This window comes from Rhinolophus hipposideros (assembly GCF_964194185.1).
Source record: "Rhinolophus hipposideros genome assembly, chromosome: 21".
Lineage (NCBI taxonomy): Eukaryota > Metazoa > Chordata > Mammalia > Chiroptera > Rhinolophidae > Rhinolophus > Rhinolophus hipposideros.
In genome coordinates this window covers 50,042,381-50,061,200 of record NC_138067.1, presented here as the reverse complement: position 1 = coordinate 50,061,200, position 18,820 = coordinate 50,042,381, and the positions used below count along the sequence as shown (strand labels likewise).

Sequence of the window (18,820 nt, the reverse complement as noted above, 5' to 3'; positions counted from 1 at the left end):
CCAGCACCCCATTCTGTTGGCAAGGAGTTCAGTGCTGTGCTCCAGAACCAAGTCAAACCCAGAATCCCAACTTTGAGGGTCTGTTTCTTGGAATCCCTCTTGACACCAAGCATTACATCAGTTGGGGTCTAGGCAGGAAACAAACTGCACTAGATATTTCAAACAGGACTAAGTCAGGGAGTTGGTTATGCAGGATTTGCAAGGCTCAGAAGATGTGAGATGTTGCTGAAACTCAGAGATCAATCCTTTCAGGGAGTCCCCGCCACCCATAAGGGGGACCCCAAGGGAAGACGTGGTGACACCAGAATCAAGAGGCCAACAGGAGTGTGCAGCGAGGCTGGTGTTGGGAGCGCTGAAAGAAACTCACAGGCTCCCGCTCTCGGCGACCAGCCTCATCTCTGCAAACCTCTGACCTGCCCACGCCCTACCCACCTGAGCGGTCCTGTGCCCACGGCCTGAGTTTCAGCCAGTGTTTGATGGTCTCCGCTCTGCTACTCTGGCCTGGCCACCAGTCCTTGTCTGGGTGCCTCAGGCCTTGGCACTCAGTGGTCCCTTCTGCAAGGAATGCCCTTGACTTCCTCAGCTCCTGCCTGGAACATGCAGCCTTCTTCTAGGCACTGGCTCAGAGCTGTGGTTGGTGAGTGTGCAGCAGGTGCTTAGCAAATGTGGAAAGGAAACCAGACATTATCGGAAGTCTTCCTGATCCCTGTCTCACTCAGCAGAGCCAAAGGCCCTGCCGTGCCTACCAAGCCCAATGTGACTGCTCTCCATTACATATCTCAGCTCTCTTCCTGCCCTCTGTCCCTTGCCTCCCCCAGTCCCAGCATCCTGCCCCACACCCTTTGCACTGGCCGAATGCTTCTGCCCGAATGCTCCTCCCCCAGTTATCCACAGGGCTCATCCTCCTTGCCTCCTCAGCTCTCTGCTTCCTGAGATGCCTTCCCTGGCCCTCCAATGCCACATTGGCCCCTCAGCCCCATGTCCTGGGGATTTGTGTTCCTCCCAATGCAGACCCTCTGCTTTCTCCATCTCCCCGACCAGTCTGGGCTACATGTGGGCAGGGCTGGGTTGACACTGTCCTACTGTCTTCTCTGTTTCAGGCACACAGGAGATGCTTAATAAATGCTTGTGGAATGACTGGGCAACTAGGAAGTTCAGGTGGGAGGTGAGAGCTGGGAAGTTTCCACGGGCCCTGGACCTGGCTGGAGAGCTGGAGCCTAGACACCCATGGTGGAAACCAGACCTTCAGGGGTGGGATGACAGGGCTTCCTCAGGGGTCCAGTGTGAGGAAACCATGTTTTCACCCCTCCCATTGTATCCTATTGGGCTGTGCTTTTGGGAGATGAGGAGGCCATGGTTAGATAGCAAGAAGGGGAGGCCAGGGTGAGAGGAGGCCTGGCCTCTCCCCAAGGCTACACCTACACAAGTGATCACAGGCAACTCAGCCACTGTCCACAGCCTGAGCGCTTGTCCAGTGTCAGGGCCAGAAGCACAGGTCTGAACTGAGTATCCTGGGTGCAAAATCGACTACAAATCCACAGCGGGTCACACAGTGCAGAACTAACCAGTGATGGAGAAGAAGGAACTACAGCTCCCAGAAGGGCCAGGATACACCTCCAGAAAGCTGTGACATGCCAACTATAGGAAACCCAGACTAGGTGAATCCCACTTGGCTGTTACATGTGAGATATGAATGAGGTGGGCTCTCTGCCCATGTGACCTCAGCCACCCCGTGACTTGTGGGGCTCAGAGTCTCCTTGGACAAAGGGTCCCAGCGCTGTTCAGGAGATGAGGGAGTATGCAAAGAAGGCGCATACCGGGCCTCATTTCCTTCCCATCTAACACAGGTGTGATGGCCACACCACTTACTCCCTAAGTCTGTCCATCCAGAACATGGCGGACATGTGGCAGAAGGTACGTTGGAATTGTATCAGTTATTTTTATTCATTGCTTGTCATCTTATCATTATTAATTATTATCCATAAGAAAGCCATTAATTTTAATATTCACTTATTATTTAACATATTCATTATGTCATTTATTTTTAATATTTAGTATTTTGTTATTAATTTGTTTCATTTATTGTATTATTTATTTTTAATATTTAGTGTTACCTTTTCACTTTAATGATTTTACTTATTGTGTTTATTATTCCATTATATTTTATTTATTTCAATTTATGTTATTACATTATTTGTTCTAATATTTATTTTATTTTTTAAGTTGTACTTTTCATTTTTTCATTTAAATCATTTTACTATTTATTGATTTTCTTTACTTGTTATTGTTTTCTATTTTTACTGATTAATTTTTATATCATTTTCATTCTTTATTATTAATTTAGTTTATTAATTATGATACTAGTTATCATTATTGCTGGGGTTCCTGAAGCTGTGGGCGTTCGCCCTTTGTCCCCAACCTCTGCAAGTTCCCGCCTTCCAAGGACAAACAGCAGTAAGAGGTCAGTGTCCAGCGCCGCCCTTGCAGTGTCACTGAGGCCTTATCACCCAGACATTCACCTGGCTAGACTGAGGCTGACCACCATGTCCATGCAGATGGCCTTCCTGCTGCTCTGGGGTGAGGCATCCTGTGCCTGGGTCCCCTGGAGTGGGAGGGCAGGAAGGGGCAGGAATGTGGGCCTCACAGGCACGTCTCCACAGGTTTTTCCCTGAGTCCAGCGCTACAAGCAGCCGTAGGTGAGCCTGGGCCAGACCTGGGGATGGTGGGTGCATGTGGGGCCTGCATGATGTGCTCATGCATGGTCTGGGGATGGTGGGCACATGCAAGTGGTGCCCAGCTCTGAATCTCCCCACACACAGTAATCAAGACACAGCCGATCCTGTGGGCAGAGGCAGAATCGCTGCTGGAACCCTGGGCTAACGTGACACTGACATGCCGGGCCCGCCTGGAGACCCCAGATTTCCAGCTGTTCAGGGATGGGGTGCCCCAAGAGCGTGTGCACCTTGATTTAATCACCACGCAGCACCAGTTCCCGCTAGGAGCGGTGACAAGTGACAACCAGGGCCTCTACCGCTGTCGCTCTGGCCTGGGCAGTGGATGGACCCAGCTGAGCAACCTGCTGGAGGTGACTGGGGCAGGTGAGCAGGGGCTTCTGTGGGGCCAGCAGCAGTGGAGAGAGGGCTGTTGAAGAGGCCCCACTTCCTGCACTCCTCACTCCTTGTCCTCCTCTTCCAACCCCTGCACCCAGCAGCTAGGTGACCTTGGGCAAGTCGCCTGACAGCTCTGAGCCTCAGTTTCCCCATCTGTAAAGTAAGGCTAATATTTGTACTGAACCCAGAAGGTTGTGAGGAAGAAATGCCTGAGTCCCCACGAAGGGCTTAGGGTAGGCATAGCACAGGGCAGGCTCCCTGATGCATCCTCTCATTTTATGTCCAGTCCACGCCCCCACCCCACCCCTCACTTTCTCACATTTTCATGAGTGTGATCCCCCATGTCTCCCAAGTCATGCAGACCCACCATCGACCCTGTCCCACCTGCAGAGTCCCTGCCCCCACCCCTGCTGTCAAGTGAGCCTGTGTCCTGGGTCGCACCGGGCCTGAACACGACCCTGTTATGCCGCGGTGGACTTCGGGGTGTGACCTTCCTGCTGAGGCGGACAGGCGATGACCAGTTTCTGGAGGTGGCTGAGGCCCCTGAGGACGTGGAGGCCACCTTCTCGGTTTACCAGGCTGGCAACTACAGCTGCAGCTACCGGACACATGCAGCTGGCACCCCCTCTGAGCCCAGTGCCACTGTGACCGTGGAGGACCTGGGTGAGTGTGTGGACCATCCGGAGGGCTTCCTGGGGTTAGAGGTTCCTGGAGGACAGAGCCGCCTTTACCTTGTCCCCCAACCCTGGACACCCCTGCCCAGCATTGGGAAACAGTTGCCTGGATCACAGCGGGCCTGAGCACCACGCTGCTGCGCTGCTGCGCGGTAGGCCTGGGGATGGGGGCTCCTGGGCTGCCATGGGCAGGGCGGAGGTCTGGAGGCTGGGCTTTCTCAGCGAAAGGGATGTCAAGCCTCCGCCGTGCCAGCCACCCTCTGCCTTGTAGCGGTATTGCCGCCGCCCACGCTGACTGTCAACAGAGAGTCTGCAGAAGTTTTGCGCCCTGATGAGGGAGCCACCCTGGTCTGCCAGGCGCCCCTGAGCAGCGTGAACTTCCAGCTGCGACGCGGCAAGGAGGAACTGCGCGTGACCATGAGCAGCACCAGCCCGGACCGCGTCTTCTTCCAGCTGAACGCGTTGGCCTTGGGGGACAGCGGACTCTACACCTGCCGCTACCGCCTGAACGACGAGCTCACGCCCTGGTCCGCAGACAGCTCGCCGGTTGAACTCCTACTGAGCGATGGTGAGCCTGGCGCTGCGCCCTGGGCAGCCGGGGAGACACCCAGGGAAGGTCCCCAGAACTGCACGGCTGTGAGTCAGGGCTCAGTCCCGACTCATGTGCCCGGCTTCAGTTTCCCTGGTTGAGAATGGGACAATGAGCTCAGCAACCTCGAGGCCCCGTGAAGAATAATTGGGTTAACACTAAAGTCTGGCACAGACCATGCGGACGCCACGTGCCCGAGACCTCCCCCCCCCCCCCCCCCCCCCGCCCCCAGCTCCTGGGAGCAGGTGGGCACAGAGGCCTGCCTGCAAAGGGCGACCGGGCTGGGCTGCAGGATATGCACCGAGCCCACACAGGGCGCGTCAACCCCAGAAGAGGACCCCGGCGGCACAAGGGCCGCCCCGGGCTCCACGACAAAGCACGTCTTCCTCCCTCCGTCTGTTCTTATGGACAAACAAATTAACAAGGAACGGTGCAGAAAGGGATCCAAGGAGGAAGGGCACGGGAGGTGGGGAGCGAGATCCTGCTTTCAGCTGGGTGGTGCCGCAGCGCGTCCGGCGGGGACGTAGGGAGCGGGGCTGACTATTTTGGGCGGAAGGCTCAGCCCCGACCAAGATCGCGCGTGCGGCCCAAGACTCCCCTGGCCGCCAGGGTCACCCGCATCTCCCCGTAGGGACGCTGCCGGCGCCCGAGCTCTGGGCAGAGCCAGCGACCCTGCGCCCTGAGCCAGGTGCACTGGTGCAGCTGCGGTGCCGCGGGCCCCGGGCGGGCTTGCGCTTCGCCTTGCTGCGCGAGGACGCGGCGAGTCCCCGGGTCCACGGTCTCCAGAGCCCCGCCGGGGCTGAGGCCCGCTTCGAGCTGCGCGACGTCTCGCTGTTGGACTCGGCCAACTACAGCTGCGTCTATGCGGACACGGCGCCGCCTTTCGCGGGCTCGGCGCCCAGCGCGCGCGTGGAGCTCCGGGTGGACGGTAAGTGGACCAGGCCTTGTCCACGCCGGCGGGCCAGGCACTTTGCAGCCTCCTCCTGCCTGGTGCACAGTGGGATGCTTGCCTTTCCTGGTGCCAAAGGGATGCGCTCTGGTCCTGCGTCTTGCCCACATACACGACTCCTTATGGGAATGCGGGGTTGGCCGTGCTGAGGACGCCTTGCATCGAGTTTATTTCCTTGGGACGTGAGCGAGTAGGCTGCGTGTAGCGCTGTTCAAATCCCTGACGGCTTTGCGCCCTCTCGTGCCTCAGTTTCCCCACGTCATCAGATTATTGCCCAGGCAGAGATTATTGCCCTGCCTGGGTCGCCGTCCTGAGGGGCGGAGGGTTAATGTGTAATCCCCCCACCCCTCCCTATCCCTGGGGACTGTTTGTTGACGTGATTTCCTCATCAATGTCCCCACGGGGCAGAGGCCATGGGTCACAGGTCTTGCCTCCAGACATTTGACTGGGCCATGCCATCGGCAGGGAACACCGTTTACCTTGCTCATTTCTTCCTACCCCTCACCTGTCCTGGGGCCCAAAGTGCCACATACCAGGGACCCCAAAAAGTCTCAGAGCTGGCCTGGGGACACACAAGGTCCAGGCGAAGGGAGTCACGGAGGGAAACAGACAGTTACAGCGTCGTGGCCACGATGTGATGGCAGCTGTCTCTGCTCAGGGCGGAGAAAGGGGGAAAAGGTGTGGAGGACAAAGGCCAGCAGGCCTGGTCTTTAGTGGGGGGGGGTGGCAGCTGCTGCCCGAAGGGAGGGCCTCACTTGCCTGACCCTCTGTTCCACCCAGGGCCCCTTCCCAGGCCGCAGCTCCGGCCCCTGTGGAGTGGGGCTGTGAGTCGGGGCCATGATGCTGTCCTGCGCTGCGAGGGCCATGTGCCCCGGGTCACCTTTGAGCTGCTGCGGGTGGGTGAAGCGGTGGCTTCGACCACACTCTGGGTCGCCCACCCCTCCGCGGACCTTGTGCTGACTTACGTGGGACCCCAACATGCTGGCAACTATAGCTGCCGCTACCGTTCCTGGTGGCCCAAGCCCTTTGTGTCCGAGCTCAGCAACCCAGTGGAGCTCCAGGTGGCAGGTGAAGTTCCTCTTGGTTCTGAGGGCTGGGTTCCTCCCCCTGCTTTTGCCCATACTGACCTCCACTGGGAGTGCCCTTTCCTGCACCTATTCTCAGCACATTGGTTAGTATGCCCAGTCTCTGCCAGGTCCATGAAGAATTGCAGGCAGGGAAACACATGCATAGGACCCGAGGCAGAGTGGCTTGGTCAGCTGGAGCACCCAGGGAGGCCTGGATGTGGGGATTTTGGCTGGCAGCTGACTGAGCCACTTCCTTCCTGTGGGGCCTCAGCGAGGTCTGCCCTGATTGTGCACAGGACGCCTCCTTCCCCTACCATTTCTCTTTTGTTGAATTCGGCTAGGAGGTTGATGGAGCTGCAGACCCAGGCTGCGGAGGGTATCCTGGAGAAGTACTTCCTCATCTGGCTCTGATCCTTTTTGCTGCAGCCAGAGGCTGGACTCCCCCCTGGGGGCGGGAGGCAGGAAGGCTCTCCCTAATTCCTCCTAGGAACCAATAAATGTCATGAGAGACTTTAAAACGTTTCTTTTGCTGATGGCAGTCCTGCTACAGGGGCTGGATGCCCAGGGCTGAGGGAAGTGGGCTCGGATAGTGTCCTTGAAGGTGCATGGGCTCTGGTTTGAGTCCTGAGGGTAGAGGGGCTGAGGACTGGCTCCTGGGCCCACATTTTTGAAGACCCCCTTCTTCTGCCTTTTTCCATCAAGCGGCCTCCTGCTCCCCAGGCACTTATGCCTGGCCCCATCAGATAATGTGTAGGTAGCTTGATGCTCCAGACACACTCACCCCGCACTTTGACCAAATTGATCCCCACACCGGGAGGCAGTTCAGAGGCTGCATTTTGTAGTCTGTCCTCCTGGTCTGAGTGGCCAACAGGTGGTGGTGCTGGACTGTGTCTCCAGCCAAAGGCCAGATCTCCACCATCGAAGCTTGAAGCTGTGGGTGGGGTGAGACTCATTCCTGCTCTTCCCTGCTGTCCCTCATTTCTGAGTCCTCGTTGCCCCACAGACACCCTTCTGGACCATTGCCCATCCCCTTCCTGGAGCTTGGCCCGCCAGGTCTTGGCTAATCATATACAACTAATATGCTAACTACATATAACCAATTCTTGATAAGCTGTGTTTTTCAAGGAATTTGCCTGTTTCATCTCTGTGGTCTGATTTCCGTATTCCTGTAGTTTTTAAAACCTGCAGGGTGTATAGTGATGTCACATCTTTCATGCCTGATGTGTCCCTTCGACTCCACCCCTTCTCCCTTTCTGGCAATCTTTTCAAAAAACAAACTTGGCTTTGCTCATTTTTTTCCTGTCTTTTCTATTTTGTGGTTCTCTGCTTCTTTTTTACGTGCAAATTAATTTTTTTTTTGTTTTTACTTCAGGTGGAAAGTTATATCACTGATTTTGAGAGGCAGATATCAGTAACAGCTTAATATTAGGTTGTTAAAATAGATTTGTATTTGTTTAAATAATAGGAAATTCTTTGTGGATAAAAAAGGTCAAATGGTGGCATGAAATTGCCACTATTTGACCTTTTTTATGGAAGTGCCACTATTTGACCTTTTTTAAAAACACAAATAATTTCCTATGATTTAACCAAATACAAGCCTATTCTTTAAAAATCAACTTTATTAAGGTTTAATTTATACACAATAAGATACATACCTTTCAAGTGTTTAATGGAGTTTGCCACGTCTACACCCATGTAACCATGACCATAATCAAGATGTGTATATTGTGTGTGTGTACAAGTCTACGAGTTTAAATGCATACACTGTTAACGTCTGAAATTACTTCAGCTTCACGCCTACCTTGTATATCCTTCAACTTTTCCATGTCCCTGTTTTAGGTGTGTCTCTTCTGAAGAACACCAGAGGCGGGGGGTGGGAGAAATGGGTGAACTTTTTTTTTCAGTTTAAATAAACTGAATTAAAAAAAAAATCAAAGTCAAAATCAAAACCACAATAACTCTCCAGTAGATAGGAACTGACCCCAACAATAAACTTTGATAATAAAGACAAAAACAAACAAACAAGATAGATACCACTTCGCTTCCTCTAGGTTGTAGAACAAAAAAGACAAACAATAACAAGTGTTGGTGAGGATGTGGAGAAGCTGAACCCCACATACACTGCTGATGGGGATGTAAAACAGGGCAGCTGCTTTGGAAAATAGTTTGGCAATTCTTCAAAATGTTAAATGTAGAGTTATCATATGACCTAGCAATTCTCTCATAGGTACGTAGCCAAGAGCAATGAAAACCTACAGCCACAGAGAAACCTGTTTACTATCCTTCATACTGTGAACAGCAACACTATTCACAGTAGCCAAAAAGTGGAAACAACCCAAGTGTCCATCAATAGACAAACAGATAAGTAAAATGTGGTGTATCTATTCAGCCATGAAAAGGAATGAAGTACTGATATATGCTACAACATGGATGAACCTTGAAAATATGCTGAGTAAAATAAGCAAGTCACCAAAGGACACATATTGTATGACTCCACTTACAGTGAAGTGTCCAGAATAGATAAATCCATGGAGACAGGAAGTAGATTTGTGGTTGCCTAGGGCTGGGGGAAGGGGACAATGAGAGTGACTGCTAAGGGACAGAGGGCTTCTTTTCCCGATGATAAAAACTTTTTCAAATTGATTTAGAAAACAAAACAGGGCCAGCCCGGTGGCTCAGGTGGTTAGAGCTCCGTGCTCCTAACTCCGAAGGCTGCCGGTTCGATCCCACATGGGCCAGTGGGCTCTCAACCACAAGGTTGCTGGTTTGATTCCTCGAATTTCGCAAGGGATGGTGGGCTGTGCCCCCTGCAATGAACAATGGCAACTGGACCTAGAGCTGAGCTGCGCCCTCCACAACTAAGACTGAAAGGACAACTTGACTTGGAAAAAAGGCCTGGAAGTACACACTGTTCCCCAATAAAGTCCTACTCCCCTTCCCCAATAAAATCTTTAAAAAACAAAACAAACAAAAACATATGCCTGGATTTGAAAGAAGTCCCATTTGCTATGTTTGTCTTACTTGGTGTATTGAGTATAGTAATGCTTTTTGATACTGCTGAGGTATTTGGATGTGCTCCCAAATCTGAAAGCTTCCAGTTGCTGGCAGTGTAAACTTGGCCAGTCACTTACCTTCTCCTGCCCCTCATCCCTGCCTCTATAAAATGGGGACAGTCATCTTGCTCAGTGTTGTGTGGGGATTAATGGGATGTATGATATTGGGCAGACTGACCAGCACATGTAGGCCCTTCAAAAAGATTTTCCTTTGACCTTCTCCCGTCTTAGACAGACATGAACATGAATTTCACGACAAAGTGGGTGCTGGAGATACTCAGATTGTCAACGGGACTGGCAGTCAGCTCTTTGGTGACAGAGACTGGGAGAGTCGAGGCAGAGACAGGTAGAGACAGGTGTGCAAGTCAGAGGCAGGGCCAGGTCCTGGGTCAGCTGCTGCACAAAGCAGGTCACTGAGGTTCAGGGAAGTCACTTATCAGAGGCCCCTCTGCAGCCTGACTGTAGGCCCCCGTCTTTTCCACTCCCTGCAGCCTGCTGAACGCCTGTGGGATCATTTCACTGGGGATGTATGTCTCTCATCTCTGAGTTTTTCCCTGTGTCTGTCAACTTTCTCTCCATCTGTCAGTCTCAGTTGCAGTGTGTGGCAGTCTGCCTGTGTCTGGGTGTATGTGGGGCTCTCGGAGATACTGACACAAGATCTCTGTTTCCCTAAATCTCAGTCTTCCTGTTCTGAACCTGTCTCCTTGGTTGATCTTATGTATCTGTTTACTTGTGACACAGAGGGAACAAATCCTAGAGACAGTGCAGATGACCAGTACACAACAATATGGTGGGTCAAATGGTTCACACATGATGAGATCATCACAGAAACAGAAGAAAACAGATGGAAACCCTGAGAGTCAGGAACAAAAGCTGTGACATCTAGTGCCAGACGTAGACCCAGAAAGGGACAGGGACACAGAACTGTGAGAGAAGGCCAGAATGTGTTGACAAGAGGCTGGCAGTCCAAGTCCATGGCACCAGGGGACCACAGAAAAGGCAGACTCAATACAGCAGTATTTCACTGAGGCCACTGCGTGCCAGGCCCTCTGAATGCCAGCCCCCTGGGAGAATCGGACTGTTGTTACCTTGCCTCCCCACGGCTGGCGGGGAGGCAACCTGAAAACACATACAAGGACACCGCAGAGTGGAGCATGGCAACTGCCCGGGAGAGCACCAGTCACAAGACATTCATTCAACAGACGTGGGTCAGGGCCTGCTGTGTCCCCTATTAATAAGTTGTGGGTCTGTGCTGTAGGTACTGAGGATAAGACATGGCCCCTGCTGACGGAAGCTCTCAGCATCCTCGGAAAATAGACTCCGCCCTTGCGAGGAGCGAGTACAACATGGCAGGAGGTTCAGGACAGGTCAGAAGCAGGTGTTCTGGAAGTGAAGAGGGCAAGTTGAGGTTGGCTTGAGGAGGTGGGGGAGACATTGCTGGGGAAGATGATATCTGAAACATCTTGGAGGAGAGAGGACAGGAGGGTTCCAGGCACAGGTCAGAGGGCATGTAGGTGAGATAAAATAAGGCTTCTTCTGGAACCACAAGCAGTCCCAGGTGACAGGGGATGAGGCTGGGGCCAGGTCCTGCACGATCATGCAGGGTAGGTGAGGGAGTTTGAGGTTCATCCTACAGGGCAGTACTTGAAATCATTTTCACATCACTGCACTCACAGGAAGAGGACAGTATTCAGACACATATATGGGGGTAACTGGGGAGGTTGCTGGGGCCCAAAGCGACATATATTGGAAAACCTGTAACCCATTCAGGAAGCTTTGCTGTAGGTGATGCATTGGAGAGCTTCCCACCACGGAGGACACAATCAGATCCACGTGTAGAAACAGCCCCCACTGGAGGCTAGTGTGAGATAGAAGGTGGGGTAAGTGAGAGGGCAGGAAGGGGTCTGAAAGGAGGCCCCTGCTAAAATCCAGATGACAGGTGACAGGGGCTCACATAAGGTGATGATGGAGAAGGAAACAGATTAGAGATGAGTTTTGGGTAAAAACAACAGCACCGATAACTGGTGGGATATGGAAGGAGGGGGAGGCAGAAAGACTTGGCATCCCTTAAGTGTCAAGCAGGATCCTGGGTGAAGACAGGGACTGAGAGAGATGGAGCATTGAGAGGGGGCTCACTAGCTGGCCTTGGAGTTGGACGTAAATAGTGGACTGAAATAGTTGTGGGAAGGCATGGAGGTGGCGTGGGCATGCGTCCCTCCTGCCCGAAGCAGGAGAGGAATGGTCAACCAGAACAGCCCCGCTGAACGGGAGGCAGGAGCCCTGCGGAGAGCATCCTGGGTGGGTCCGGACAGAAGTTTCACCCCCACCACCCTGGCCCTGAGGACCAAGCCACAGCCTCAGCTCCGCTGTCCTCTGAGGCGGACTAGTGAGGGGGTGGGGGAAGGCAGCAGGACCCTTCCGAAAGCTTCTCCAGCTGGAGAACAGCTTTGCGTTCATCTGGGTCCCCAAATGCAGAGTTGCCCCCCGACAGCGCCAGAGTCTGCCCTTAAGAACTTTATCATTTTGGGGACTCACTGAATTCTTCTTGGCTCCTCGCTTCGCGGCTGAGCCCAGGTGCAGTGGGTCAGTGCAGCACTATGACGTGGACCCACAGGTGCACTGTGAGGGATGAGCTGTGGCTGAAGGCCTTCCCACAGTTGCCGCACTTGTAGGGCTTCTCCCCGGTGTGGACCCTCTGGTGCTCCGTGAGCGAGAAGCTCTGTGCAAAGGCCTTCGAACAACCGTGGCAGCAGTAGGGCCTCTCACCGAGTGGGATCTCTCAGTTGCCGGATCAGGGCTGAGCAGTCGCTGAAGGCTCTCCTGCAGTCCCCGCACTTGTAGCTTCTCCCCGGTGTGCACGCGCTGGTGCTGCGTCAGGTGGGTGACCCAGCTGAAGGCCTGGCCACAGCCCTTACACGCATGGGGCTTCGCCCCGGGGTGCACGACCTGGTGCTGCCCCAGGTGCGTGCTGCGGCGAAGGCTTTCCCGCACTGGCTGCAGGTGTAGGGCGTCTTCCGAGGGTGGCTCTTCCGGGGTGCCTCCCAGGCCCAGGCGCTCTGGACTGTGTCCCCACAGTCCCCGCGAGTGGTGGGTGCTCGCCCTGAGGGCATGCAGGGAAGCCCCAGCTCATCACCGGCCAGCACACCGGACTTCTCCTCACAAGGTGTTAACTCTTGCGAGGTGAAGTCTGGCCACACGGTGGGGTTGTCCTCCAAGGCACCAGACTCACAGCCCATCGGGTCCACGGGGGCGTCCTTGTGAGGCCCTGACCTGTTCCTGGAATCTGACGCTCGGGTGACGGACTTTGTCCCGACCTCCCCTGAGAGTCCTGCGTGCCTCTCTGTGCTGCCTTAGGGTTCATAGTCTTCACCAAAGGAACATCCTGGGGAAATGACCCCCACGAGGGTTTCAGTCGCCCCATCTGACTCTTCCGAATCACTCTGCTTGCAGATTGCCTCTGAGAGTTCAGCTCCTGGCTCCCATCCTGAAACAATTGGAACCACAGCGTCAATGCTCCTCCCACACCAGCCTCCCTCATTCCACCTGGGGCCTGGCCTCACTCATTTTTTTTTTTTTTTTAACCTTGTGGTTGAGAGCCCGCACTCCAACCAACTGAGCCATCTGGGAGCTCAGCGGCAGCTCAGCTCAAGGTGCCGGGTTCAATCTTAGTTGCAGGGGGTGCTGCCCACCATCCCTTGCGGGAGTCGAACCAGCAGCCTTGTGGTTGAGAGCCCACTGGCCCATGTGGAAATCGAACCGGCAGACTTCGGAGTTAGGAGCACGGAGCTCTAACCGCCTGAGCCACTGGGCTGGCCATGGCCTCACTCTTAAGGGGACATGGGGGCCACTCCTGACATATGTCCCCGTTTCCAAAGGGAAGTGTCTCATTTGGTGTCTTGGATGATAAAAGGCACTGGGCTGTCCTCTCATACCATCAATACTGATACTCCCCTTACAACTCCCAACTCTCCATTCTTTAAGGCTCCTGATCTTGGCTCAAGTGTCACAAAGAAAATCCTGAGGTTGCACTGATTTGAAAGAGAGCAAGAAAGAAATCCAAAAAGACATAGGCATCCCTATGTCCATTGCAGCATTATTTTCAATAGGCAAGATATAGAAGCAACCTAAGTGTCCATCGATAGACGATTGGGTAAACAAGATGTGATACATATATACAATAGACTATTACTCAGCCATAAAAAAGAATGACATCTTACCACTTGCAACAAAGCATCATGGATGGACCTGGAGGGTATTATGCTCGATGAAATAAGTGAGACAGCAAAAGACAAATATCATATGATCTCACTTATATGTGGAATCTAAAGAACAGAATAAATGAACAAACAAAATAAACTCATAGATACAGAGAACAAATTGATGGTTGCCAGATGGGCGGGGGGTTTGGGGGCTGGGTGACAAAGAGGAAGGGATTAAGATGTACGAATTGTCAGTTACAAAATAGTCACAGGATGTAAAGTACAGCATAGTGAATATAGTTAGTAATATTTTAATAACTATGGATGGCGCCAGGTGGATACTAAGCTGACTGGGGTAATCACTGCATAAATTATACAAATGTCTAATCACCATGTTGCACACCTGAAACTAATATTGTATGTTAACTGTAATTGAAAAATAATAAAAAACATGGGCCGGCCCAGTGGCTCAAGTGGTTGGAGCACCATGCTCCTAACGCGGAGGTAGCCGGTTCGATTCCCACATGGGCCATGGAGCTGTGTCTTATACAACTAGACTGAGAAATAATGGAAATAATGACTTGAACCATAGTGTGTGTGTGTGTGGGGGGGGGGAAGCAGAAGGGGAAAAAAAAAACGAAAAAAAAAACAGCAACAAAAAAAAGAGAGCGAAAGTGAGAGAGAGTGACAAGCCGAGTGTGCGAGGGGTGTGTCCTTGCCACCGCTGTGTGCATGCCCCTGAGGCCAGAGTGCCCCTCACACCCAGCTTGCCTCTGGGCCTGGATGGGTCTGGGGTTGCTCGGTAAATACTGGCTGGATGGAGGATGAGTCCAGATGCTGGTGAGTGAAATTTTCTAAAGCTACCCTGAAGCCCAAGTGGACAAGTGCTACTGTGGGTGAGTGGGGGAGGCACCGCCTGGCCTCCATGAGCCCTGGGAGGCCTAAGGTGCAGTCTTCATTCAGTGCTGTGATGGAAGAGCATGACAAAGGGCAGCTGGAGACTGGGTTGTGTACTCAGCAGGGACATGCCTGCACTGACCCACACTTGTTGGGTGCACAGGGCACTGTTTCCAGACAGACTCCAGGAAGGAGGGGGCACACAGAGCAACTATGGCTCAGGTCCACAGCTTGCCAGCTCCAGCACCTGGGGCAATCTGGCTCTCAGTTTCCCCATTTGTAATAGAAGGAGAATACACTGTTGGCCTCCCAGGGCTGCTGGCCGTCAATAAGCTCTTGTCAAGGATGGGCTCCAAGTACAGTGGGTAACTTCTGTTGCCTCATTTCAGCTTCGATCTGCCCTCAGATGGAGGTACTGCAATGATTGCATTTCAGATGGGGAAACTGAGGCCTAGGTGAGGGGAGGTCTTGAGGAGCTGGTACAAGATCATATAATTAGGGGCGAGCCCGATGGCTCAGGCTGTTAGAGCTCCATGCTCCTAACTCCGAAGGCTACGGTTCAATTCCTACAAGGGCCAGTGGGCTCTCAATCACAAGGTTGCCAGTTCGATTCCTCGAGTCCTGTAAGGGATGGTGGGCAGTGCCCCCTGCAACTAAAATTGAACCCGGCACCTTGAGCTGAGCTGCTGCTGAGCTCCCGGATGGCTCAGTTGGTTGGAGCACGTCCTCTCAACCACAAGGTTGCCAGTTTCGACTCCCGCAAGGGATGGTGGGCTGCGTCCCCTGCAACTAGCAATGGCAACTGGACCTGGAGCTGAGCTGCGCCCTCCACAACTAAGATTGAAAGGACAACAACTTGACTTGGAAAAAAGTCCTGGAAGTACACACTGTTCCCCAGTAAAAGTCCTGTTCCCCTTCCCCAATAAAATCTTTTTTTTTTTTAAAAAAAGATCATATAATTAGTTCTGAGAGGTTGAGAAACTAGATCGCACAGTCAACTAATGGCCAAGCTGGGACTGCCGCCCCAGAACCTCTTCCTTCTTGCTGCCCACAGACGTCCCCTTAGTTCCCCTAAGCTCCCCAGCCACATGCTAGGTCCTGCCTCACCCTTTCTTCCACTGTTCCAGAAACACATGCTCTTCTCAGAATGTACCCGTCCATGTCACGCCATGGGGCCTTTGTCCCCCCACTGCTCCCTCTGTCTGGACTGCTGGCTCTCTCGTCCCTTCATGATCGTTTTGCCATTTATCTGAAGATGTTCTTGACCCTGTGGGATGGGGCCACGCCCTCCTTCCTCTCGCTGTCCTTGTGACATCTGCCCAGGCACAGCCGATGGGGCCAGAAGGGGGCACCTGACCAACTTCTTCTGGAAATACCTGTTTCTCAGGGAACTGAACAAACTGCTAATAGATGTGGTCGCTGTGTGTTTTGTCTGTGCCAGGCTCCGTCTCACGTGCTACCTTGTTGACACCTCTCCAAGACATGGAGGTAAGTATTATGACTGCAATCACCATTTTACTGACTGGAAACTGAGGCACAAGAAAGTCACATGGTCAGGAAGAATCAGAGCAGCAGCTGGGTCTAGCAAGCCTCCGTGAGTCTTCTGAATCCAAACTCCATGTTTTTCCTGCCCATGACACACCTCCTGCTGGATGCCTTGCACATCCACTCCCCCCATCTGCTATCATCAGGCCGGCTGGGCTCTTCTGGGAGAAGCCTTCTGGTCCTGCTCTGGACTGTCCCAGGGATGGGTCCTCCCTGTGTTTCACAGGACCTGCCTGTGAGGGTCTCCAAGAGTGAAGGTGCCCACTCTGGTTGGGGGCAGGGGGCTCAGAGGGGGGACATGAGGGACACCTGGTGTTTCTGTCTGTCCCCCCAGTACCCCCCGCCATCCAGCCCCTCATCTGGTACCAGCAGCCTGGGCTTCCTTTGGGGAGCCACCCGTGCTCAGGACAGTTTGTGGAAGCTGGTCAGCCAAAGACAAGCACAACACCCCAACCAGTTCATCGAGCCTTGGCCTTTCTCTGTTCTCCCCCTGGGGTTTCTACATTGGTGACACATCAGCCTGGGGATACTGGGCTAGCTTAGTCTCCCTTGGGGAGAGAAGCGACTTAAGAATAACACTACTATAGGAAAACCCAACTGAGAAAGAGAATGAGAGTCCTGATGACGTCGATTGACTTCCGGATACAGTGTGAAGCCTCCCTGCTTCCCTTCAGTCACTCTGAGTGGGGTCCTGGGTCATTAGCCGTCAAAACAGAGCTGCTTAGCACAGTGTGAGAGCTGGGAGGTGCCAACATGAGAACAAGTCCGTGAGAGGACCCAGCGCGCCCCTGCCCTCACCATCCCCCTGCACTGCTCCCCTTACCTCTCCTGTCTGGTGTCTGGGTGAGCTCCGCCACCAGGACGGCAGCTTCCTCACCGCTTTGCGGGCGCTGGGCGCCCACCCAGGCCTGGATCTCCGGGGGCAGCGTGCCCAGAAACAGCTCCAGCACCAGCAGCTCCAGCATTTGCTCTTTGGAGCACACCTCGGGCCGCAGCCACTGGCGGCACAGCTCGTGCAGTTGGGCCAGAGCCTCGTGCGGACCCGCTGCCTCTTGATAGCAGAACCCCCGGAAGCGCAGGCGTGCAGTCTCGGTGCGGGCCGCGTTGTCAGGGCTATACTCCTGGACCGGGGAGAGGCCGGCCTCATCCTTCACCTTCACACGTAGGAAGCCGTCCTGTTCCCAGGGCAGCAGGCTCAGGGGAATGGCCGTAGAGGAGGAGCACTCCAGTGAGACAGAGCCTGGCTAGAGCCTCGGATCTGGGTCTGAAGGAGGATCAGAACTTGGTCATCGCGTGGAACCTGGCGCTTATGAGATGTGACTCACTCTCACAGAGATATGCCCTCAAAATAATCAGAACAGCGTGTGCTGCTGAGCACCTTTCTCAACGAGCAGGTAGCAACTCATCTGAAACTCACAACAAACCCTGGAGGTGGGAACTTCCTTTTCAATTTATGGATATGAAAACAGACACAGGAGGAAAACCTTGCATAAAGTTACCCAGATATTAAAGGGATGGGCGGTGGCTGAGTTGACAAAGCCAGGTAGGCTGTCCCCATGGCTGGTCTGCTGAAGGTGCACCCTCCCTCACGGAGCCCCGTCTCTCCTGTCACACACTCCCAGGGAGCCACATGGTCATTCCCTCGGTGTATTTGCTAATTATTTTGCACCTTCTGAGACAGGTAGTAGATAATTGACTTTCAGACTTTCTTTTCTTCTATACAGTTGACCCTTGAACAACACAGGTTTGAACTGTGTGGGTCCACTTACTCGTATATGTAGACATTTGTCAATAAATATGTGAAGTGTGGTATTGCATCTTCATTATCATTTAGTTCAAAATATTTTCGAATTTTTCTTGTGGTTTCTTCCTGACTGTGGGTTATTTAGAATTCTGCCGCTTCATTATCAAACAATTGGGGATCTTCTAGTTTTCTTTTTATTACTGATTTCCAGATCAAGTCTGTTGTACTCAGGAAATGTGCTTAGGTCAATTTCAATCCTTTGCAATGTACTGAGATTTGATTTGTGACCCACTATATGGTTAATTTTCATCAATGTTCCACATACACTTAAAAATAATGCAAAACCTCCTTAGATGAGTGGCAAAACATAAAATAGATAAACTGGACTTCATCAAAATTAAAAATTTGTGATTTGAAGGCTACCATAAAGAAAGTGAAATGGCAACCCACAGAATGGGAGAAATATTTCCAAATCATATATGTTATTTCTATTTTTCCTGCCAAATGTGATAAGGGAACTGTATCTAGAACAGCTCTATGATAAAAAGACAAATAATCCAATTAAAGAATGAGTAAAGGATTGACGATACATTTCTTCAAAGAAGATAAACAAATGGCCAACAAACTCATGAAAAGATGCTACCAGAGAAATGCAAATTAAAACCATAATGAGATGTCACTTTACACCTGCAAGGATGGCTAGCATCAAAAAGACAGATAACAAGTTGGCGCAGATGTGGAACCCTCATAATGGTGTTAGGTAGAAGTTAGAAAATGTAGGAGAAAGAGGAGGGGTGGGAGGGGGGGGTCTAGGGTGCCTACAGAAAAAGCTCCTAAGTAGCTTTGATTAACTGCCTCCAGCAAGTTTTTTTTTTTTTAAGATTTTATTGGGGAAGGGGAACAGGACTTTATTGGGGAACAGTGTGTACTTCCAGGCCTTTTTTTTTTCCCAAGTCAAGTTGTCCTTTCAATCTTAGTTGTGGAGGGTGCCGT

The 18,820-nt window shown here is 52.5% G+C and overlaps 1 protein-coding gene across 2 annotated transcripts; it reads left to right on the top strand.

Annotated features, from left to right (window-relative positions):
• The first annotated feature begins 222 nt into the window (after window positions 1–222).
• On the top strand, window positions 223–6,903 carry A1BG (alpha-1-B glycoprotein). Of its 2 annotated transcripts, XM_081031888.1 has the most exons (12): window positions 223–637; window positions 1,101–1,165; window positions 1,542–1,658; window positions 1,848–1,914; window positions 2,365–2,577; window positions 2,661–2,696; window positions 2,820–3,098; window positions 3,501–3,773; window positions 4,056–4,352; window positions 5,005–5,301; window positions 6,103–6,390; window positions 6,731–6,903. In XM_081031888.1, exons 5-12 carry the CDS (start codon window positions 2,544–2,546, stop codon window positions 6,736–6,738), a joined length of 1,512 nt encoding a protein of 503 aa, XP_080888014.1. In that variant the 5' UTR covers window positions 223–637; window positions 1,101–1,165; window positions 1,542–1,658; window positions 1,848–1,914; window positions 2,365–2,543; the 3' UTR covers window positions 6,739–6,903. The 2 variants fall into 2 exon arrangements, with proteins under 2 accessions (XP_080888014.1, XP_080888013.1); XM_081031887.1 differs by lacking the exons at window positions 223–637; window positions 1,101–1,165; window positions 1,542–1,658; window positions 1,848–1,914 and having other exon boundaries at window positions 2,229–2,577.
• Window positions 6,904–18,820: the final 11,917 nt, after the last annotated feature.

Excerpts from the sequence above, each read along its gene's own strand:
- A1BG (XM_081031887.1), top strand. The coding sequence starts at position 2,355 with ATGATACTAGTTATCATTATTGCTGGGGTTCCTGAAGCTGTGGGCGTT. Across the intron at positions 3,099-3,500 it reads GCTGGAGGTGACTGGGGCAG|AGTCCCTGCCCCCACCCCTG; the intron begins GTGAGCAGGGGC and ends TCCCACCTGCAG. Across the intron at positions 3,774-4,055 it reads TGTGACCGTGGAGGACCTGG|CGGTATTGCCGCCGCCCACG; the intron begins GTGAGTGTGTGG and ends TCTGCCTTGTAG.